At 29.9% G+C, this 23,510-nt stretch overlaps 1 protein-coding gene across 2 annotated transcripts; it reads left to right on the top strand.

The window, feature by feature from the left end:
• Positions 1-2,326: 2,326 nt before the first annotated feature.
• On the top strand, positions 2,327-22,984 carry LOC117169131 (mite allergen Lep d 7-like). 2 transcript variants are annotated; one of them, XM_033355320.1, is made up of 9 exons: positions 2,327-2,464; positions 7,843-7,913; positions 14,817-14,984; positions 15,045-15,133; positions 15,240-15,304; positions 20,575-20,803; positions 20,871-21,037; positions 21,116-21,233; positions 22,527-22,984. In XM_033355320.1, the coding sequence occupies exons 2-9, from the start codon at positions 7,850-7,852 to the stop codon at positions 22,875-22,877; spliced, it is 1,251 nt and encodes a 416-aa protein (XP_033211211.1). In that variant the 5' UTR covers positions 2,327-2,464; positions 7,843-7,849; the 3' UTR covers positions 22,878-22,984. The 2 variants fall into 2 exon arrangements, with proteins under 2 accessions (XP_033211211.1, XP_033211212.1); XM_033355321.1 differs by lacking the exon at positions 7,843-7,913.
• Positions 22,985-23,510: the final 526 nt, after the last annotated feature.

A 23,510-nucleotide genomic window follows, 5' to 3' on the forward strand; every position in this document is an offset into this window, starting at 1 on the left:
GCAGGTCCCCTTATCAGAAGTAAAAATATATCAAATAAAGCTAAAATGGCAATACATAATTCTATATGTGTACCGACTGTACTATACGGTAGCGAGACATGGTCTTATCAAGAAAAAGATAAGAGTAAAATTAACGCAATTCACATGAGATTCATGGGCATAATAAGCGGGAAATCCCTAATGGACAAAGTACGTGACGAGATAATTCTAAAAGAATGTGGTGCAGAAGAGACGCTAGTAGACACATGGGAAAGAAATCGGTTAAGATGGTTCGGACATGTTGAGAGAATGCCAAATGAACGACTAACGAAAAAAGTGTATCAAGGTAAAGTAAATGGCAACGTGCCCAGAGGTAGACCGCGGAAAGAATTGTTAGAATGTGTGAATGAGACCCTACTTAGAAGAGACATAAGAAGTCATAGAAACACGAGAGTCTGCATGAAAAAATGCATGGACATAAAAGAAGCTAGAAAAGTATGCCAGGACAGGAAAGTATGGCGGCAAATAGTTAATAAAAAGAGTGTCAGTAGAGTGAACGACGCCTGAAACTAAGACCTTGGCTATTAATGGACCCAAGTGGGGAACCTTACATGACGGCTTCGTGAGGTTCTTCGCTTGGGGTGATTGCTAGAGAGATTGATCAGCAACCTGGGTCGGAGCAGTGTTGCGGAACGAACGTGTTATTTACTTAAATAGCACGAGAATTCTGGATCAATCTGAAAAATCTCTATCCCTTCCACACACTACTCATTTCACCTGCCGAGTGAGTCACGCCTACCCCGAAAGGGAAATGGCTTAATGGTGTAATTAGTCAATTCTTGAATAAAAACCCCAGGGAGATTTTTTAATCACTGCAATAAAATATTTATTCAAACAAATATAATGTTAATAATAATTGTCTACGTTTTTGATAATTCAGAGTCCAAGAATGTAAACAATCACTGTAGCAAAAAAAGATAACATAATTGCAAACTCCAAACAACCACTTTAAGTCCAAAATTAATGAATTAAACATTTTTTGCATTCCCTACACTCTTACCGCACACCAAAAAAGCATGTGCATATAGATTTGAAATTTTTAACATTTATTTAGGAGAAATTAATAACTATAAAAAAGTACTGGTTACGTTAGATTCATCTCAGCCATAGCCCTAGACTTTTTTCAATAACGCAAAAATTAATTTTTTAAATAATTTAAATGTTTAGAATATCCATAATTTTTTAAACAATAATCTAACAACATTCAAACGTAAATGACAACTGTCGGTCCTTGAAGATCATGCAATTTTAACAATTTTGTAATATTTCACAAACTCTAATTTAAACATTGTTTTCATCCCCTCCATTATCGCTACATACCAAAAAAGCATGTGCACATGTGTTTTCATTTTTAAACTTTCATTTAAAAGAAAGTAATAGTTCTATAGAAACAAAGAGTATCGTTGGATTCATTTCAGCCAAATCTCTAAGAACTTTTAATCATTAAAAAAATTTTAATCAATTATAATGTTAATGATGTGTATAACATAAAGTTCATATGTTTATAATGTTTATTACGTTTTAAATACTATTTCAGGTTTTTAGACTATTTGAAAATTATTTTCATGTTAGTAAGTCGCTCAGACGAATCCAACGATACCCTACGTTTTTTTATAGGAACAATGGAACAATGTTCCATTGAATAATTCCGTTAACGATGAGTGGTTGGTTGAAGTTGGAAAGAATGTTATCATTTTTCAGCATAGCGTTCGTTCATATTCTGGGACGTTAAACAATTAAAAACCTAAAAAATTATTATTAAAATTGTATTTGTTAGAATAATGATTTCCTCATCGTTATTAAAAATCTCTCATTGATATTTCATTCGAGAATCTGCTCAGGTGCTTGAAACTATCTTTGGACATATAAATTTGTTTACAATAATGTTCCAATAGTTTATAACAATTAAATGTTTTAAAAATTCATTTTTCGCCTAATTATAACAAACGTCTAGAGATGTTTCTAAGATAAATCGAAATATGGTCTTGGTTTTTCGACAGGACAATTAGTTTTCTTTAAATAAATGTCGCAATTTTTAAATCTATTCTTATAGCTAAATTACGAGTCGTAAAAACATGATTTTGAAAAACAACGACCACTTCAATGAACTTACATTGTACTTAAAAATGTTTTTTTAATCAATATTCCTCTCAGAGTCACGGAGAACTTGTTCGCCTTATACAGGCGAAGATAAGGATCAATGTCGTTTCCCTCTCTTGGCCTCGTCCGTGAATCATATGATTCAATTGTCAGCTGTACTGGATTCATTGTGTTGAAACAAACTGCTTGATCAACCGAGACCACATTTAACTTTAATTGTGCGTTGTGGGTTAGCGCGACACATCTTCTCGTTCTTAAAACTTTAACAATTTTCTAAAATCCATTAGTTAACTTTCGATCTTTGACACGAAGGCCACATATTCAGGTAAGGGAATAAATGCGCGAGATTAAAAATTAATTCTATCTTCAGTATATTATTTCATGTCACTAAATCAAGCCATTTGTTAAAAAAGGCCTCAAACAAGATTTTTGATCAAAATGAAACTAAATACGCAAAATTTAATTCTAACATTTTTCCTACTAAATTCTGCAATAAAAACTATTATGAGTAATCTCTAATTATTATAAAATTGATGACAAAGTATGCTGATTGTCCAAAAGGGGTATAAGTAATTTTCAAAATGTTCGCTGATAATAGAAGTTAAAATGTTGTTTACGATAAGAATAGGTTAAGTCTCATAAAAACTGAAGCTAATTTCAACCTCGTGAAAAAGTAATAACTCAAAACTATCATTTTTAATAAAATATTTAACATTAACATTGTTTTAAAAAATCTTGTTGTTAGTACTGGTAATTAGGTATAGTTACCGGCACCGACAATATTTTAACTGGTTATCTTTTTTTCTGTTTTTTATCTCATTATTTTTGTACTCATTTTTATCAATTTGTATGTAATTTGTATGTATGTAAATGTTTTTAAAAAGTTTTAGAATAGCTTGCAAAGCTAACTTATAAAATTTTCTCATAAATTTCAATTTGAAAACGCCATCATTATTATAAAAAAATTTTGCTAAAGTCATGAATATTTACATTTTTTAAATATCTCGTCGGCCCGAATTTCGGGATGACTAGTCAAATATTTTAATGAGCTTAGCTAGTCCTGAATTTTGGAGGCGTTTAGTCTAACTTCTTTTCCAACTTCCCCAATTTTTCGGAACTAGAAGCAGCCTTAAGTTTTATACAGGATAAAGTACCCCATTTCTGACGGCATCCTGTTTTGCACCTAATAGAATCTTTCGTTTTATTTCTAAATCTAGCGGAAAATTCTTTTCAAAAATTTAAAGTAAATAAAATGGTGGCAATTTTCTTTGAAAATTTATCAAGACAATTTTTTCAAAAACTCTAGCAGTGTTCTACTCTGAATTCATTTTTTAGTGTTCTGAAAATAATACTCTTGAAACTTTTTATAACACCTTATATTCCAAATTTGTATTGACACTAGAAAAACGGGTTAAAATAGTATTTTATTAAAATAATAATTTTCGTGTTGTCGTAAAAGAAACATATAGATACTTACATTGTTTCCCGGAAAGAATATTTATGAAATATGTTCAAAAACACTTCTGTTAAACTTACTATATACTTGAATTGTCTTTTTTTCTTTGTCGTTATTCTTTCACAAAAATATCTTATTACCCAATGAATCACATCATAAAATCGTATTATTTAAATATAAAAAATATTAGTTAAATAAGCAAGATATAGAGAAAAGCGCTAACAACTATTTTCTAGGTCTTTATAAGAGGATTAATGAAGAAAAAAAGTAAATTACTTCCTTAAGTTAAAAAAACAATACAACGTTTTAAAGAACATTTTTTACAATAATTATAAATAAATACATTTTTTAATTAGTAACAAAGTTTTTTCAGGTAAAGAGCGTCAATAATGCGATATCATAAGCTTTTCATTGAAAAAAGGATTCATAATGTATATTTTTGCTTACTCGGAAGTTGGAAGATTTATTTTTCTAGTTCTAAACACCGGCGAAGAAAAATTTACAATGATTTTTCTCAAAATAGGTTAAAATAAGGTTAAGACAACTCAAATATTATTTATATTTCTCTAATAGTTTACAATACAAAACCAGAATATTTACTTGTTGAATCCAAAAATTATTTGCATCATATTTATGTCGTACCAAATGAATTATGTCTTACCAATTTTCATCATGATGACTTATTTATTGCTTATTTATTTTCGAAGGTTATTCCCTTATTTTCAACATTAGGAACAATAGAGTTGCACAGAATATCTTTCCGAAAACAAGCTATTACTATTTTCATAATTCTGTCCCATTGTGCAGGTTGGGAAACAACTAAGTTTCATCAAGCATTCTCATATATTCTGATAGACATACATTTGTTTTTTTACCTCACCTATTCTGATGCAATAAAAGAAATTGTTAGAGTCCAGAGCCAATGAAATTTGTAGATGATTAAGCAAACTAAATTTGATTGATACTGGCAAACATTTCTTAATTTAACTGAATATCTTAATTGAACACTTGATATGACTCAGGAAATAATCTGTTTGTTCAACGTTATTTTTATGGATCTAATAATTGAACCTAACATTACTTAAAAGGATGTATTACGCATTCATATAAAATTAAACCTTCGACTTGAGGCAAAACTTCTTGAATTTTCATAGAAAATTCAGAGAAAGTTCCCTCACATGTGTTAGTGTTGCAATCAGTACGTAGAGCAGAAGGTAATTATTATGTAAGTACTTTCCATGGTTATCCCATGCACAAGTCGCAGTGTTCGAATTTTTCAACTTTTTTTGCCATTTTTTTCAATGTAGTTTTCGAATGAGATTTTTAATCGTTTCCTGAATTGTTTTTTTTTTCTTCAAAAAACGCGTTGTACGATTGTCTCTTCCTTTGTACAAAGTAGCCCAGAAGCTTTCCATATTTTTTTATATTTTCATACTTTCTTAGATTAACCTTAAATAAAAAAAAGTTTTTGCGTTTTTGAAACTTTTTTTCGAAAATCTCTTTGCATAAAATGGTTCTCTTTTTTGCAATTACTCATTTTTATTCAATTTTCTTGTATTCCTTTTATTTAAAAATTGCATACGAATTTTCTCATTTCTTTATGTGAATAAAGGGACTTTTTTGGAGCTTCCAGTGTCTCCGAATGGTAACATATTATTTACCGCTTGAAACACCATAAAAATAGTCATTTATGCGAAAACTGATCATCTACAAACTGATATTCACCGAACATAATAATAAAGTTTTCAAATTAAAAGAAATTTTTCTTTGAATACAAACACATTTTAAATGGGGCCTATAAACCTTAATAGCATTTTGGACGTGGACGCTCTTGATTTTAGAGAAGTATTAGGCTTTAGGCGAAAGCTATGGAATGAAATATACATAGCGTTGCACTTATTTATTGTATTTATTTATTATTTGGCGAGGCTTAATCCAAGAAAGACGTGATATTATTTTATGATGACACAGGAAAAAATTAATCTTTATAGTGAATTCCGAGTAATATTTATCTGCAACGACAATTACATTCAAGTGATAAGATTGACCCACTATATAGGAAATGATTACTATGTCAACTCTTGAATCTTGTTTTATATTGATGCGAAAAAATAGTCACCAAAAATATTTAAACTTAATTTTTGAGAAAAAATAGAATTTTTATTTTCTTTAGAGATAGTCTTTTCGAATACGAATTGAAACTTATTTTTACATATCAACCCCAGAAGTTTGTTTTATTGGGTCCCAAAAAATCCCATAAGTGAAAAATTGTTTTTTGCGATTTCTTGAGCCTAATTATGACTAATTCGTAGTTTTTTAAAATTCAAAATGGTTACTAATACATAAAACACCAGTTTCTATTCATGATTTAATTAGGTTTTTAATATTATTGGGAATTTTTATTTAGAATAGAGCCCGAAGTCGCGGGTTTTCCGAATTTTCGAACTTCTTTTCAAGTTTTAAATTAGAGTGTGGTAATAATTAATTGAAGTTGATAAAAATATTTGATTATACAATTTATTATTATTTTTATTGATATTTTGTTTAAATAATACAAGAAAGTTTTGTTTTTTTCTGAAATATTCAACATTTTGTCCACTTTTCAATTATTGTCAGGTAATAAACGATTTGTATAAAGAAACAGCAAAAAATCGTAATTTGCCCTAAAAACTACAACAAAAAAAACATTTTTTACTTATAAGGTTTTCTCGGGACCCTTCAAAGCAGCCTCATGGGGGTTAAAATTAAAAAATAAGTTCTGATTTGTATCTTATGACTAATTATAAAGAAAAATGTTAAATTTCAACTTGATTCATCTAATATCTAACATGTGGTGTTAAACTTCATGATTCCACACGGAATTGCTCACTTGACAAATTGCCCACAGTCATTGTGAGTATACGGGCATAACTCTTGTAATAAATAAACATATATTATTCCAATGACAATTTAGTTAAATTTAAATTTCAAATTTAATCTAAATGAGTTTCAAATTGGTATGTTATTAACTTCAAAGCTGTCAGAGAGATGTGCAAGTATCAATTTAAACCGCCCTAGTCTTGCACTGATTCAACGAATTTTTTTGTAAATATAAAAATCTTAAAAAAATGAGACTTCTGAAAATTAAAAAAAAATTATCTTTGCTGTTAAATAAAAAATGTCTAAAATATTATTTTAATCACCTGTCACAAAGCTCTTTTGAATCTAATAAGCTACTGTTTGAAAAATACGTCTAAATTTAATGAAAATTGCAAATGAAAAATTAATGATACTTCAAGATTATATACATTACCTATCTCGTGCCGGGCATTATATTTAATATATAAGGATTAGATAAAATGCCTAGACAATGCATATAATAAGTATACAAAAACATACGTTGTCTAAAATAGACCAGGCATTATATATAAGGCCTGTAAACTACATATGATGCCTGGATTATATACAGTAGTGGCTCATATTATTAGAGCCACCTTCTAAAATACTTAATTTCTCAATTAAACTGATTCATTTCATTTCAAAACTTATTTTCAGCTGGTTTTTTCATTACTATTATAAAGTAAGCATATTCGCAGATTATAAATTTTTATTTAGCAACATTGTAGAAGCGCAGTTTGTTGCGTAGACCTTCTTTTGTCATAGGTAGTTAGTTGATTCACAGCTGTTGACATCTACTAGCCGTGTGATTTTTTTGTATGGCTCTAATAATATGAGCCACTACTGTACTGTGCCTGTAACATATACAAGTAAAATGTAAATTTGTGTAATTCAAAATATATAGATAAATCAGATAAAGTAAAAATCAGAAATGTTTTTCCACTTTATTGTAAAAGTATTTTCTATGAGGGGTTTCGATTACCGCTTTCGTTAATTAATTTAGTTTCTATTAAGCTTTTGTGAACTTTCATATTCAATATAGTTGATAAAAAAAACTCATCAATAACGTAAACTACAACATATATTTTTTTGTGCATTTTATTTTTCGAGAAGTGATTCTTTCTTTTAATTAAATTATGAACACAATTCAGATATGACACAAGAAGTCTGAGCAAATTAGTAGTGTATATATAAAATAATCAATTTTGTCGATCAGTGCGGTTGATAATATTGTTTGCAAATTGCAAATATAATTAGATAACTTGGCCTTATTACAATGTCATTTTGCAAATATCGCAGCTACACAATTATTTTAAACCTTTTTCTGTGTTCATAAATAATTGAAGAATAAATTTTTATATTTTTGATAGGTCCAAAATGATAGTCTTCTTTATTCTTCCATTATTGGCAGTTCCAGTCTTGTCATCTTTCGATAAACTAAGTATGTATATTTATAATATAATATAACATTTTTTTAAACATATTCCTTAACAACAGTGTGCCTTTATTATGTTTTATTTTGTAATTATTAATAATAAGCTTAGGAATCGTTTAATTTTTGAATTTTCAATTTCAAATTCATTCATTTTGAAAGTTTCCAAGTTAAAACCATATGATTCTGAAAGTTTTCAGAATAATTAAACTTTCTTTATTCAAATTATTTACAATTTTTTAATGTTTGTATGGTGAAAATAGCAGTGATTTTTAAACAAAAATAACATTTTTCAGTAAAAAAAATCAATCAAATCACTTTATACTATATATTTACCATCTTTAAAATTTATTAAATTTAAATTTTAAATTATAGTTTTAAATTCGCAATTTTTAAAAAGTTTAATTTGTGAAGCCTTGAAACTAATTTTTTTTAGCTTAGCACGTTTGAATTGGAAAATATTGGTTTGGGTTTCTTAATTTTTAGAGGTTTAGAATATTTAAGTTCACTATATTGTGGTTTTTAATTTAAATATTAAAAATGCCTTGACAATTCCACTCTTAATTTTTTTCTAAATTGTAAGATAATATATTGAAAGTCTCGATAGTAAGTTTTAAATTTAATAATTTTTGATTTGAACATTCCAAATTCGTTGGGTTTAACTTTTTTGTATACATGATTATTTTAAGTTTTATGGTTCCAATTTTAAACGTACAAAATTGTCGGGTGGTATAAATTCTTCTTAATTGTATAATATCAAATTAAAAGACTTGATATAGCTGAAAAATTTCCATTTTGAGGGATTTTTTTAATTGAACAATTTTTAGTTACATAACCCCGAAATAAACCCAAAAAAAAATTAAAAAATTGGATTAGAAACTTTAAAAAATAAATAATAATTTTAAATAAGGTTTTGAAGAGTACACGATTTTTAATGAAAAAGTTAAAAAATTTGTTCTTGGAAATCAAAATAGATCAAAATAAACTACCTAAAAAGCAATAATGTTCAGTAATAAAATAATTTATTTTATTTTAAATGGTTGCAATAGTATAGTTCTTAATGTTCATATTGAACGCTCAATTCAAGAATTTAAGAAGTTTCAATTTTGAACACTTTAAATTTACTTATAATAATTGAAATTTTAAAGGGCTTGTATTTAAAAAAGTTTTAATATCACAATAATTGTGATATTAATTAGTAATTAGTCTTGGTGACGAACTTTTTTTAAATTTTGATTAAAGTTCGGATTCATCAATATTAATACTTTCCAAGCGTAATTTTTTTATTCTTAATGTTTCCCGTTTAAACTTAACCTTTATCTTGAACAATCTTTTTACATAATTCAATTTTAAGATAAAAACTTTTTAATTTTGAACGATGACAATCAGGTGAATATATTTTTTAATCTTACAAAAAATTTTCTTACCAATTTTGATCAATTATACATTTTTTATCTAATAACAATTTAAAGTGTTCGAATTTTAAAAAGGTGTCCAATTTTTATCACTTCGCATTGCAAATCATTCAAATTAAGAAATTTCTATTTTTAATTATTCAATTTTGAACTTTTTTTTTTCTTTTTAGCGCTTCTATTCCCAGGTTTCATTATTATGTATTATAACCCATTCTGAAATTTTACCTTTTTTAATTTTGACTGTTCCCAAAAATGAACGGGTCCCCTTTGACTGATTCCGGGAGGACAGAAACGTAAAGACTAAGGGTCGCCTGACTCATTCCCAATTGGAATATATATACACATACCTAAAAATTTGTCATAAGGACAACCACAGGATTTCGCCGGGCTCGGGTGCTAATCTGGAAAATTTCACCCGCTCCCAGCGAAATCGCGGAAAAATTTCAGCCACAACCACGCCTCACGACCGTGAGATAGGTGGTTACAGTCTGTAAAGAAATCAATACGACGATCCAGCAAAGCCTCGTTCACCCTAAGAACACGGAGCGACCCAAGGACTACCGTCCTCTGCATATTCTTGACACGCAGGGATGCTTTTTAGGCCATTAGCAAGTGAAAGCTTGGCACCTATAAGAGCGCCGATGATAAGGACGATTAGTTCTTCCCATTCTCGACAATTGACTCGATTTCCCTAGGAGCATTTAGAAGAGCGCTTTTAAGGTTAATGCCGTAAGAGTGACAGAGATGGTAATAAAGCACTCTTAGTGCCGCATTGTGCCTTTGAATGTAGGTCGTTCCCGCGTGAGTTGGACAACTAGATAGTATGTGAGCTAAATGCTCGGGGTGTGCATGGCACGCCCTGCAGCTATCATCAGGAATGTCTTGGCTCAAACTGTGGCGATGGTATGTTAAGGTGGAAATGACACCGTCTTGGCATGCAAAAATGAAACCCTCCGTACCAGACTTCAATCCACGCGATTTAAGGAAAGCAAACGTTAACTCACAAGACATTGACTGATCCTTCACATTTCTGTGAAAGATACCGTGCATCTTCTTATCGAAGAGCTGTTCACGAAAGTTTTTCTCTTGTGCTTTCTTAATCCGGGATTTCAGGAATGAGTACTCGAGATAGATAAGATTTGATGCATTTTTCTCACCCCTAATACTGAATTCAAGTCCGACTGTTTCAGCAGCCTCCTCCGCTGCTTTGTACAGAAAAGCTCCTTTGCTCACTTCTTCGTGATTCCTGACCATTTTAAGAAAAGGGTCTCTTCCATTTGCAACTCTACGTGCTGTACCCAGAATAATCCTGTTGTGAAGACATTCAAGGCTCAATATTCCGCGACCCCCTTGACGGCGTGAGATGTACAGTCGCGGAACGGAAGACTTAAGATGCATGCTTTTGTTTATGTGCATAACCTTCCTTGTCCCGATATCAAGGGATCTGTGCTCGTTCTTCGTCCATGGAACAACTCCAAATGAATGGAGTACTACTGGAACGGCAAGCATGTTCGTTGCAGATATTTTGTTCCTCTCCGACAGTTCGGAAGACCAAATTTGTCGGATAAGACGTTTGTATCTGCTTAGGAGAGTATCCTTTATAGATGTCACATCCTGAATGCGCAAATCTCCAGTGCAAAGGTGTCGCATAATGCTTCTATCAACGAGCTCAGGATCTTCAGGGATGCCATTAAGTTTTCCTCGCTTCAAATGAACCTTGGCGCATTTGTCTAACCCAAATTCCATTCCAATTTCCTTAGTATATCTCTCGACAATCCCTAGAGCTAGATGTAGTTGCTCTTTGTTATTAGCATAGATGTTAAGATCGTCCATGTAAAATACATGAGTGAGCCAAGTCGTGTGATAAAGGGGCGTGGGATAGAAGAGGGATAAATATGGGGGGGGGGGGGGCACGGTTGCAGTTTTTGGACAATCAGCATCATATTTTTCACATATATTCTTTGTGCTCCCGGACATTTTGTAAGGATATAGGGTGATCCGGCAGTCCTTTTGCACACATTCTATGGGCTCTCATACAGGTCGTAAGAGTATAGGGGTATGAAGGAGGGGCACAGTTGCTTTTTTCATTAATTGGCATCAAATTATTGTAATAATGGTCATGCTCTTTGCGCTCCCAGGCAGGTCGTAAGAATATTGAATAATGATGAAGTGTAGGAGGGGAGGCACAGTTTCTGAAATATATAAAATCAAATTGCCTAAAACGTATGATGCTAATGAAAATCCAGTTTTTGAAAATTAGGATCAAATTTTGCACACATATTCTTTGGGCTTCCAAGCAGATCGGAAGATTACATTGCCCTCAAATGCATGATCTCTATGAAAATCCAGACTTTTACAATTAGTTTGCGGACAAGTTGTATGAATATTGGAGGATGAGGAAGTTGTGGGGTTACAGTTTTTGATACATATTAAATCCATTGCCCTGAAATGTATGATCTTTATGAAAATCCAGATTTTGACAATTAGCACCAAATTTTACGCACATATTTTGTGTGCTTTTAGATAGGTCGTAAGATTATGGGGTGGGATATAGAAGGGGAAAGGATGGAATAGGGGGCGGCAGTTTTTGGAATTATCTATATGAATTTCTAATTTTTTTAACATATTTTTCAAGTTATGTTGGAATTTCGCGACTGATTTCAAAATGCTAAATACTAGATTCGGTGACTCAAGTACAGTTTTTATAAATAAAAACAATTAACATTTTCTGTATTTAACTTTATATTTCTGTTTTATGTTTATGATTAAAAATTCTAAAACGCCTTTTTCATTTTATTTTTTTCAGTTTTTAATTCTTTTTTTCGCATTTAGAGTTTTTCTTAACCTGTGTAAAAAGGAGCCCGCAGCAGATGTACATGAAATGGCTTTCGGTCGATTTTGATTAAACTTCGTAAAATTATAGTTCTCAATGTCTCGATCAAAAGTTTTGTGGGTTATGGGGCGAAAAAAATGTTCCCTGTGAAAGTTATTGGGCTCTAACGGGGAAATGCAGAGAAAGTAATGGCCTTAAGACACAGGCAAATGAAGGCAAGTCATGAGTGCGATTTAGTCATTATCTAGCCAAAGTCCTTTGTGAACACAAAATAACTCGCACAAAAATGATAGGAGCACAGAAAAACGCTGGTGTTAAATTGGTTGCAGCTCAAATTTCATTGGTCTCCCAATCAGCATTTAAACCAATTTTCAAGTCTCAAATGTATTCCTCTGAACGTAGGTGCAAATCTGAGCATCTAGGAGAAAGTATAATTTGGAGACTGAATTTTAGCTCAATACCGAGAGTTGTGGAGTGCTGAACCGCGCTGTGCATAACCTGAACGCCTGTCAAAGCCGCTATTCACATTGCGATATTTGACTGAATAATTGTTAATAAGGAAACTAATTGAAATAATATTTGCCTAATTTTCAACTTTATTTCATTTAACAGTGTGTACTAGTCACTTAGAATAAAATGATAACTTCCTAATGCAACTTCCAAATGTTAGGTTAGTCATGGCCGTAGATATTTAAACTAAAGCCGAGATGTGTAGAAAAAGTCATGGCCGCCTAAATTACAGTTAGGTATTTTCACTTCAACCACCAGCTAACTTCACTCTTTTGAATACAGAAAATCTAGAGGAAATTTCTTCGAACGAATAGGCATCAATTAAGATGCAGACGGTCACGACTTAGTTTTTACATTCCGGCTTTGGTGGATTGAATATCATGTAGGTTTTAACTAACCTAAGATTCTCCGAATAAACCTGTGTGGCTCAAATTTGTTGCAACTTCCTTGAACACCGATTTCAGTGTGCAATGGAGGATCGGCGATTTTCTGTGAGAGCTTTCAAGTTATTGTTCTTATGATTATAAAAGTACTAATGAGGCTTATTACACTTGCGTGCTACGTGTGCCAACGCCCATTTTATATTATTTTGTTCTTTGTTTTCTTTTTTGAGGGGGGGGGGTCAGGAAGGGCGTAAGTTACGAGAGAGTCAAAAAGGACGTGTCTTGAAAACATCCTTCTCATGATTTTCCTTCATTGGCTGGCTATTGACTAAGTCATTCTCATTTCTTGCCTTTATAGGTTCTATATTGATTTCGCTTTTATATCTTGTCTTTATTGGCTGAATATTAGCAATACATGACGAGTTCACATCGGATGACTTTGAAAAATGAACTGTGTCTTCATGCCATTCGGACTTTGTGCCCCATAACGCTTTTGATCGAAACATTGAGAACTACAATTTTACGAAGTTTAATCAAAATCGATCAAAAGCCATTTCATGTACATTTGCTGCGGGGTTCTTTTGAAAGTGATTTGATATTTTCGGAAATTGAAGTCGACCACTTAAATACGATAAATACTTAAAATTTTATGTTGGTTCCATTCCGGTATTATACAATATACAACTTTTATGGCATTTCCTTTTGTTATCAATGTATATTATTAAAGAAGGCGGCCTTACCACAGCAGCGAAGCAGCCTCCACAGGGCACAGCTGGTAGAATGATAAAATTGAGTGACAAACTCGTACATTTCCTAATTTATAGAAAAAATATAGAATAAGCTTTTCATGTTTTTCCCACGCATTTTATGACTGAACGCTGAAAAATATTGCCCTGCTTTATATTACTTTTAACTTTCAAACCAATTTTTTGTTTATTTCGAATGTGAGTTTTTACAGATATTGTAACATTGATTTACAGAAAGACGAACGAAATTATTATAAGGATGTTCAAAATTACCGTTATCGGCAAATGCATTAATGTCAGACCGCGATGCTGCACATACAACTACCCCCCTCCATTTACTGTTTCAAAATTAAAAATTAACTTAATATTTAATCAGTTGGATAAAAATACAGTTGTAAATTGTTTATATTCCTAATGTTAGAAAATAAAAGTCCAGAAAAGAAAAGCGCGCTTGCATTTGTGGCTAATTTTTGATAATGATAAAAAAGCAGCACTGAAAAAAATGTTTGGTTAAATCAACCAGAATTCTGGTTAAATATGCCCTTACTATTTTTTCTGTTTAAAGTAAGCAGAGTTCTGGTTAAATTAAGCAGATGTTCTGATTAATTAGACTAGATGTCTGGTTGATTTAACCAGAATTATTTTTACTTTAACCAGAAAAAATAGGGCATATTTAACCAGAATTCTGGTTTATTTAACCAGAGATCTTTCTGAATGAAGGCAATGGAGACGTAATGATGAATATTTAAACTTACAACTTTAAAATATTAGAAACTAAATACCGTTTTGCATTAATCATAAAACGTAAGGTATTTATTGAGCATTGAGAACGTAAAAAATCTGCTTTATTAGCCTGTAAAATTTTGGAAATTTATAAATTGCGTTACCGCATGGATGTTAAGATTTTCTAAATTCTAAGTAGTATAAGATTCCAATTGTATAAAAGTGTTCCCCACTACACTCTTTTCCTCTAGGGGTTGAAAAAATTTAATAAATTCAATAAATTGAGTAAATATTTTTAACAGATTGTTATCCTGGAAGTTTTGTTGTCGCTCTATCAGATGGAGGAAAAGCTCACGTAGATGGAGCGGAAGTGAGTGCCCTTTTCCGAAGGGACAAGGTTCGCGTTTATACATATCCAGATACGGCTGAAGCTGACGTTAGAATCAATGGCACGATCCTAATGTTTAAAGGTACCTGAAACGATAAATAAGTAAAATAAATAAACAAACTCAAACTATATATTTTGCTAGGTAACTTGTCCATCGCAAATTCAGGTGCACCATCACAAATAATTGAGCAAGTAGCTTATTTTCAAACGAAAGGTATTGGGAAATTGAAGGCGAGTATACTTTTTGATTATTTTTTTACGAAATTAATCAATTAAAATGTTAATTTATAATAATAAAATTATAAATATAATTTTAGAGCTCAATTTTAACTTGCAGGAACATCATCACAAGACTAAATTTACTGAATGTGAAATTTCCTTTGTGAACAATGAGTCTGAGAGGTAATTTATATTATTGTTAAAAATTATCACGCAACATTTTTCAAGAACCTTTATTATTTTATACATAGAAAATATGTTTTGCAAATTACTAATAATAATCTGAAATTGTACTCAGCTAATCACAGAAAAACGCTGGTGTTAAATTTGTTGCAGCTCAAATTTCATGGGGCTCCCAATGATCATTTGTGAGAGTTTTCAAGTCTCAAATGTGTTCCTATAAACGTAGGTGCCCATGTGGGCATCTAGTGGAAAGTAGCATTTGGAGACTGAATTTTGGCTCATGCAGAGTTGTGGAGTTCTGAACCGCGCCGGCAGCCACCTGAATACCGGTCAAAGCAACTATTCGCTTTGCGATATTAGTCTAAATAATTGTTAATAAGGAAAACAATTGAAATAATATTTACCTAATTTCCACATTTCTTTCATTTAATAGGGCGTACCAGTCACTTAGAATAAAATTATAACTTCCTAATGCAACTTCCAAAAGTTAGGTTAGTCATGTCCGTCGACATTTAAACTAAAGCCGGGATGTATAGAAAAATCATGACCTTCTACATACACAATAAGGTATTTTCACTCCAATCACTAGCTCACTTCACTTTGTTGAATACTGAGGGAATAACAATTGAAAAATAGTTTTTCTTTTTTAGGGACTATTTAATGCAATAATATAATGATAATAATTTTCATTCATGCGTGCGTTAGGGCTGAGCGCTGGTTGTCTACCCTTTGAAGCGCGATTCAAAATTACATTGAAAAAAAATTCTTCTAATTTAAATAAATAATTATTAAAATATACACACGAATGTATACAAATGGTGTAACTTTTGATTTCAGACAAGAAAAAAATTTATAACACATATATTTGATGAATAACAGTTTATTTTCATTGAGTTTCAAAGACTGACTAATATTTCTTAAAATTTTTGTTAATAGATACATTTTTTTAAATACCATATGATATTTCAGCAGCTTGGTATATAGAAGCTAATTGCAGAATATAATAGTGATAATATTTGAATAATTCTAAAACAAAATTTCAGATTGTTCTTTTCGATTGAGACGTGACAAAACGACGCTTTAAATAAAAAGAAAAGAAAGAAAGCATAACTATAATGCAGTCGTGATAATTTATGTATTTATAGGTTATATAATTATATGAATTCCCAGAAAAATACATGCAAAATATTAAAAACTTATAAATAATTATTTTTAATCACTTTTCCAAGAGATTTCTTTTTAAATTGAATGTTTTGTAAAATATAATTTGTAATGTGATTAAAAATGTAATTTTGAATCGTGCGCCAAGTGCGGCCAATGAGCGGTCAGCCCTAACGGAAGCGCAGTAGCTCAGGTTGCCAACATTGGCATCATTGGTCCACAGTACAAACCGGAAAAATAAATCAAATCAGTCGGCAGGAAAAAGTTGGGTTATGAAAGCCTCAATAAGGTATTTTCACTTCAACCATCAGCTAACTTCACTTTGTTAAAAGCTGAGGGGTAAAAATGGATCAAAACTTTATTTCTGTATTATATTTGTAATTAATCATCATTATTATTATTTTATTATTTGATTAAACCCTACCGAAAAGAATCTTTGAGTATATACTAAAAATTCTTTAGGTTAAAGAATCTCAAAGAAATTCTCCGCAGGCACTCAGGTAGATATTTTTAAAGGTCGAGGAAGCTCGTTTAAATGGTTTGAAGGCTTTAAAGTTTAAAATATCCTCTCCGAAATTGAAATAAGAATACGATCATAAATAACAAGCAGAGAGGCTATCTCAATAGAGTAGCCGACACTCAAGGGTCTTTTGTTAAGCTTTCGGATTAAAATTTAGAAGATTTTTTTAAATTTCATAGTTAACAGCCTAAAACATAATAATTCGGAATCTATGGGTTTCGATGACTTCAGATATCTAACTTTTTTTTTAATGCTTAAAATTGTAATTAATAGAAAGTTTCTCGTAAATGGAATGAGATACGCCAAAAAAGACAAAATTTTTGAATTCAACTAGAAAATTGTATATCAGTATATAAGTTATAATTATAAATAAGTATAATTAGAAAATTCTTCAATTAAAAAAACTGTTAATAATTTGAAGAGAAATTTAAAATGGGAGAGCGTATTAGCCACGACCAACTACAGTAAATAACTCTGCCCGCCCGCTACGTGACGAATACAAAAGGAACATTATATTACCGTCGCACCACTTTTGAAACGACCACTAAAAGGACATTAAAAAGGACCCAAATCTCTCAAACTATCTCCGAGACTATTTTGTTTTAAATCGACTTTGTTTATAGACTCAAATGGGCCAAGCTATTTCGCTAAAGAAAACTCAGAGATTTCTTTGGGTAGGGAATAGTAATTAAAAAATAAAAACTATTTTTTAACTACACTTATATACAAAAAATTACCTTTTACGAAGATGTTAGCAAAATAGTGCAAAAATGAACTGAACCCCATACATTTGGTCCCTTATTTTTCCCTCAGCAATCTACGAATTGAAGTTAGCTGTTTATTGAAGTGAAAATACCTAATAGGCTCTTATCTTATCAGTTTGAATGTTCCCGCCACTATATTTGAAACATTGCAATGTTTCACGAAACTCCCAATGTTTCATGAAACTTTTCATAAGGCTAAAGTTTCATGCAAATTTAGATCCCTACTCATCGCGAAAAATAAATTTCTGTTTTTATTATACAATTGTATTTACCTTATCTTTTAGGTGTGACACTAGCCACTGAAAGATTAGATATCTAAGATACCTTTAAACTTCCGCAGAAAATCTAGTGGAAATTTGTTCGAACGACCAGGCATCAATTTCAATGCAGACGGTCACGACTTAGTTTGTACATCCCGGCTTTGGTGCTTTTAATCTCATAGAGTAGGTTTTGACTAACCTAACATTTGGATATTACATCACGCCAAGTACTATTTTTATTCCAAGACTATTTAGTCGCTGGTAAATGGGAGGAAATAAAAAGTTAGGTAATTATTATTATAACTTACCTACTTATTAACATCTGTTTCGCTCAAATAACGACCGACAAAATGATCTTGACAGGTGACTTACAGTTTGTAGATGACACTTTACGTTGCACTGGATGAGAAAAAACAGTGTCTAAATGATGCTTTTCCCCTAGATTCTCCGAATGAACCTGTGTGGTTCAAATTTGTTGCAACTCTATTGAACACCGATTTCAGTGTACATTGGAGGATCGGCGATTTTCTGTGATACATTCTGTTCATTTTGATGCTTTTATTTTTTTCTTCTTGTTTTTTAAACTTTTTCTCTTAATTAATTAAAAATTCAAACCCCATAAGTGTAAAATGAAGTAATGTGTGATTGATAATATATGAAATCTTTCGGGTCAAATTTATATATTTAAAGTTTAATAACAATATAATATAATAATAATAATATAATACATTTATTATATAATAACAATATAATAACTAATATTTTCAAATTAATATATGTAACCATTTACTTAGGTTCCTTTATTTAATTTTTCAATCAATATGTTTTTAATTATTTTACTATTAAAAATATTTGTAATGAAGAAGCTTCTCTTAGTCTTTGAAATCGTACATTTTTTTCATTTACAACAACCGTATAAGACTAATACAGTCTTCTAAAATTTACATTATGTTCTTAAAAGTTGAATCATTTTCAAAGAACTTTTAAAATCAAAATATATTCGATAGAAGCGTACGCAAAATCAAACAGAGAACCTGAAACTTGAAAAAATCTAACCGAGAAAAATTCTTAATTTGATGCAAAAAAATTGGAAATTAAACATTGAAAACCTAAAACTATTTTTATTTTGAATATTTCATATTGTACGAATTTTTATCTTTTAATTTAATATTTAAATGTAAAAAGTAGAAGAGGATAAAATTACCCAATTTCAATGTCAACATTTTCAAGCCCAAAATATGATAAAGTCTCTCAATTTGATTATTTAATTATTATATTTCAAACTAGCTTTCCACTGAAAATTCTGCCATCTTAAACGATTTTAGTTTGTGTATACAAAAAAATCTTTAAGGTTTCAATATCCACAATTTTAAGCAGTTTGAATTGACACGAAAGGATGTTGAATTTTTTGATCTAAAATTGGTTTTAATTATAATAATTTCTACGTAAAAGTGTGCCACACGATTCGAAAAATAAATTTATAATTTAGAAAAAATGAATTCAAAATCGTTTATTTCATAAAGTATTAGAAGGGGAAATATGAAAATTTTTATATAAAATTATTGGCTTTTAAATTCTTACAAACGAGTACATTGTTATATTATGAACTTTTCGAATTAAGCAATTAAAAATTCACTTTGGCATTGAAATTCAACAATTCTAAATTTAAAATCACGGAACAATTTAATTAATCTCAATTCAAAACCTATTGTATTAAGCAGCCTGTAAATAAGGAATACACTCAGCTCCCTGTATAAGAACCTCGGTTTCCGAAGGTCCTAGAATTAATGTTCTTGCCATGAGAACCGTAATCTCGGCGCATTTGTTGCATCAGGTTGCGTCATGCGTCAATGGTTCATACGGCTCTGCTCGTCTACGCTCTTATGCTGACCAAATTAAATAATTTAAGAACGAAGGATTTAACAATTGAATTCAATAGATTTTAGAATTTAAGAGTTGACAATTTTAAATATATGAGTGACTAAAATTGTACATTTTTGAACTATTGAAAAATTTTATACTGTCAAATGTATAGCCCATAAAATACAAAATTTGTCAATTTCAAAGTGAAACGTGAAACATAAACAGATTATAGACACAAAATGGGAATATTTAAGGATGAATATTTTTAATTCGATATCTTCAAAATTGAAAGCTTAAATTTAAAATTTACAAAACAAAAATACTGTTTTAAATTTGCAACGCAATATCAAAATAAAGAATTTTTGAATGAAAAGCTTAAAAAAATCAATATTTTTAAAGTCTTTTTTCAGTTTTTCAAACCCATTCGACATTTATCTATGCATAAATTTTGAAAAATGTTACCTGAAAAATAAAATCGTGAGAGAATTCGACATTCAAAATTGTATTATTTAAAGTTTTATAATTTGGAAATGAGACATTTTGAACTAAATGCCTCTTAAATTATTATTTTTAAGCGATCGAACCATACAATTTAAAATATAAATAATAGTAATTCTTTTTTTCTGACATTTGTATTATCATTGGAAATTCCAGTAACATAATACTGCTAGTAAGGAATAAATGATATAATAAATTTAATAGTTTGGATATCCCTCAAGAAGTGGAAGACGAATTTGAAAGAATTGCACATTATTGCATCGCCTACCAAATGTGCGCAAAAATAGAAACCATCCAACCGGAAGATTATGACATTTTAACAAATCCTGACAATTCCGGTCCAATTTATGTTTATTATAAAGAACAAAAAACAGATCAATTTTCTACTGTCAATTACACGATTGATGAAACAAAAGAGGATGTAGAACTTCAGGTGGGTTATTAATTTTTTTTTTAAATTAAAACATTAACTTAAAAAAGCAATAAGATATTATTCCTAGTCATTTGTCAACACTATTGTCGACATTACCTTGGCTGAAGTTATTAGTCAGTTAAAGAAAAAACATGACGAAAGCATTAAGATTCCCGACATAAATAAACGTTTTTCGTTTGGGTCTGGCTTTTTCAAAACGAGTGGTAATTTTGATGCTACGGATGGCCATTTTAGGTAATTAATGATATATAATTCATTATTTATTATTGCAAATCATTAAAATATCTTAATTATTATTTCATTATTTTGCAGCGACCTCACAACTTTAAAAAGAACGAACGACGCAGTACTTGAACGTCAGGGCTCAAAATTTGCCGCATCATGTGGTTTTGGACTTTCCACAGCCAGAATTAAATACGATCATTACAAGGTACTAAACAATTTTTTTTAATCTAAAGGGTTGATACAGGTCAGGAAATTCCAGAAATTCAGAGAAAATCAGGAAAACCCGACAGTCATGGCATTTTCGATAAGCTGAAGTTAAAGTTGATTTTATTATTTAGTTGAAAATACAACAATTTTCTTGAAAATTAATTCTTTTTCGTGGAAAACTCGTATCTTTGCGGTGAAAATTCATTTTTTATATTTTAGAAGAATTTGCATTTTTTTTTCTTCAAAATCACAAATGTTTGTTTAAAAGTTAACCTATTTTGGATGAGGATTCAACTGTTTTATTAAAAATTTATCATTTTGGTTTAATTCAACCGTTTCTGGATTAAAATTGACATCTTTCTTCATTGAAATATCAAGTTTTACATTTTCACTTGAAATTCCAAGTTTTTAGTTGTAAATTTAACTATAATTTATTTGAAACCCCTTTCTATATTCGAAATTAAACTAGTTTGCCAGAAATGGTTTGTTTTTGGCTAAAAATTATTTTTTTTTACTTGAAAATTTAATTATTCCTTGTTTTGTCGGAAATTTATTACAGAGTATTACTTTTTTTGGTCAAAAATTCATCGCTTTTGTTCAAAATTTAGTTACTATTTATGTGATTGAAAATTATTTTTTCTGAAAATTTAAATATTTTATTTTAAATTGAAAATGTATATGTTTTAAGTGAAAATTGAACTATTTTGTTAAAATTTTATCTTTTTATTTATTTGTATGAAAATTTATTTTTTTAATTCAAAATTTAGACTGACAATTTGTATGAGTCAGATGAAAATACGACTCTTTTATTAAAATGTTATTAAAATGTTTTATTAAAAAATTCTATTTTAAGCTGAAATTTTATATTTTTTAGGTTAAAATTTCACTTTTTTATTGAAATTTCTTCTCTTTGTTAAAAAATTAATCTCATTAGTTGATAATTCATCATTTTTGTTAAGACTTCATTATTTTAGTTCATAATTATTTTTTGTAACTAAAAATTTAACTATTCTATTTTAAACTGAATATTTTGCTGTTTCAAGTGAAATTTTCAAACAAAACATTGTTTTACATTAACATTACAGACCTCGCATGTACCAAGATCTATTCATGTCTGAAAAAAATTTTAAGCGGTCAATGAAAATAAAAAATTGGTCAGGGAAACGTGAAGGAATTTCAAAATTGGGATTTTGTAGCAAGCCTGTATCAAGAAATAGTATCTAGTAATGACTCGCAAAGTGATTAAATTAAAAAGTAAAAACAAAAACTTACTATATGTTTTTTTTTTTAGATAAAATACGGCCTTATAAAAGTCAGTGGGCAGATGTCCGCAGATGTGAACGGAATAGCTATTAACTCCAAAGTTTCTGTAGATTATAATCAGCAGCCTTGTAAAGCCGAGATAGAGTATTTTAGGATTTCAGAATTTGGAAAAGTCAAGATCAGGGTTACTGGATTAGGACCACTCAATTCATTAGCTTCCTCTTTAGTGACATGGATAACGAAAAAGTTGCATACAGATATTGCGGATTTAATTGAAACAAAAGTAACAGATATTATGCAGACTCAAGTCGAGAATTTTAATTGTGAAAAATACAGATCATATGCCAAATTTGATCCGTCTCCTATAAATATTCACTGAAAATGAAAGCTTTATATATAGGAAGACAAATACTGGTTAAAAATGCTTTAAAAAGTCTTTTATGATAGACTCGAGACAATTTTTTAATTATCAAAATTCCTCAACAGATCAATGTTTCCTAATTTTTAAACTAGTTTTGTAAAATATTATTTCAAAATTTTAACACTTATTATTTGTACTGAAAAATTCGTTCACAAAAAAAAATATTTTAAATTTTAATTAAAGTTTTACTTATAATAGAAAACAACATTTTTTCTTTCTGCTTCTTGAAAATAGTAAGAATTTCAATGAAATCAAAATCAACTAGATCCAAATTAAATATATTTTTATGTGATATTGAGTAACCTTTTAAGAGATTCTATAGGTTTTTTTAGTAATAATTAAGACAATTTCTGATCAAAAAATTATTTATTTTTATGTTAAAGAACTTTTAAAATGCGAATAAACTTCACCAGATTAAAGAATAAAAATAAAAAGCAAATACAAATAATGTTGCATACTTATTTTAATGTAAATATACAAATTCTTTAATTTAATGTGATATAAGTACATACTGTCTTTGATGTTTGTACTAAGCGTTTTAATTTAATTGTAAGATAAATTGAAGAACAAAAATTATTCAGAATAACATGT

The sequence above is a fragment of the Belonocnema kinseyi genome, chromosome 3 (genome assembly GCF_010883055.1).
Source record: "Belonocnema kinseyi isolate 2016_QV_RU_SX_M_011 chromosome 3, B_treatae_v1, whole genome shotgun sequence".
NCBI classification, from domain to species: domain Eukaryota; kingdom Metazoa; phylum Arthropoda; class Insecta; order Hymenoptera; family Cynipidae; genus Belonocnema; species Belonocnema kinseyi.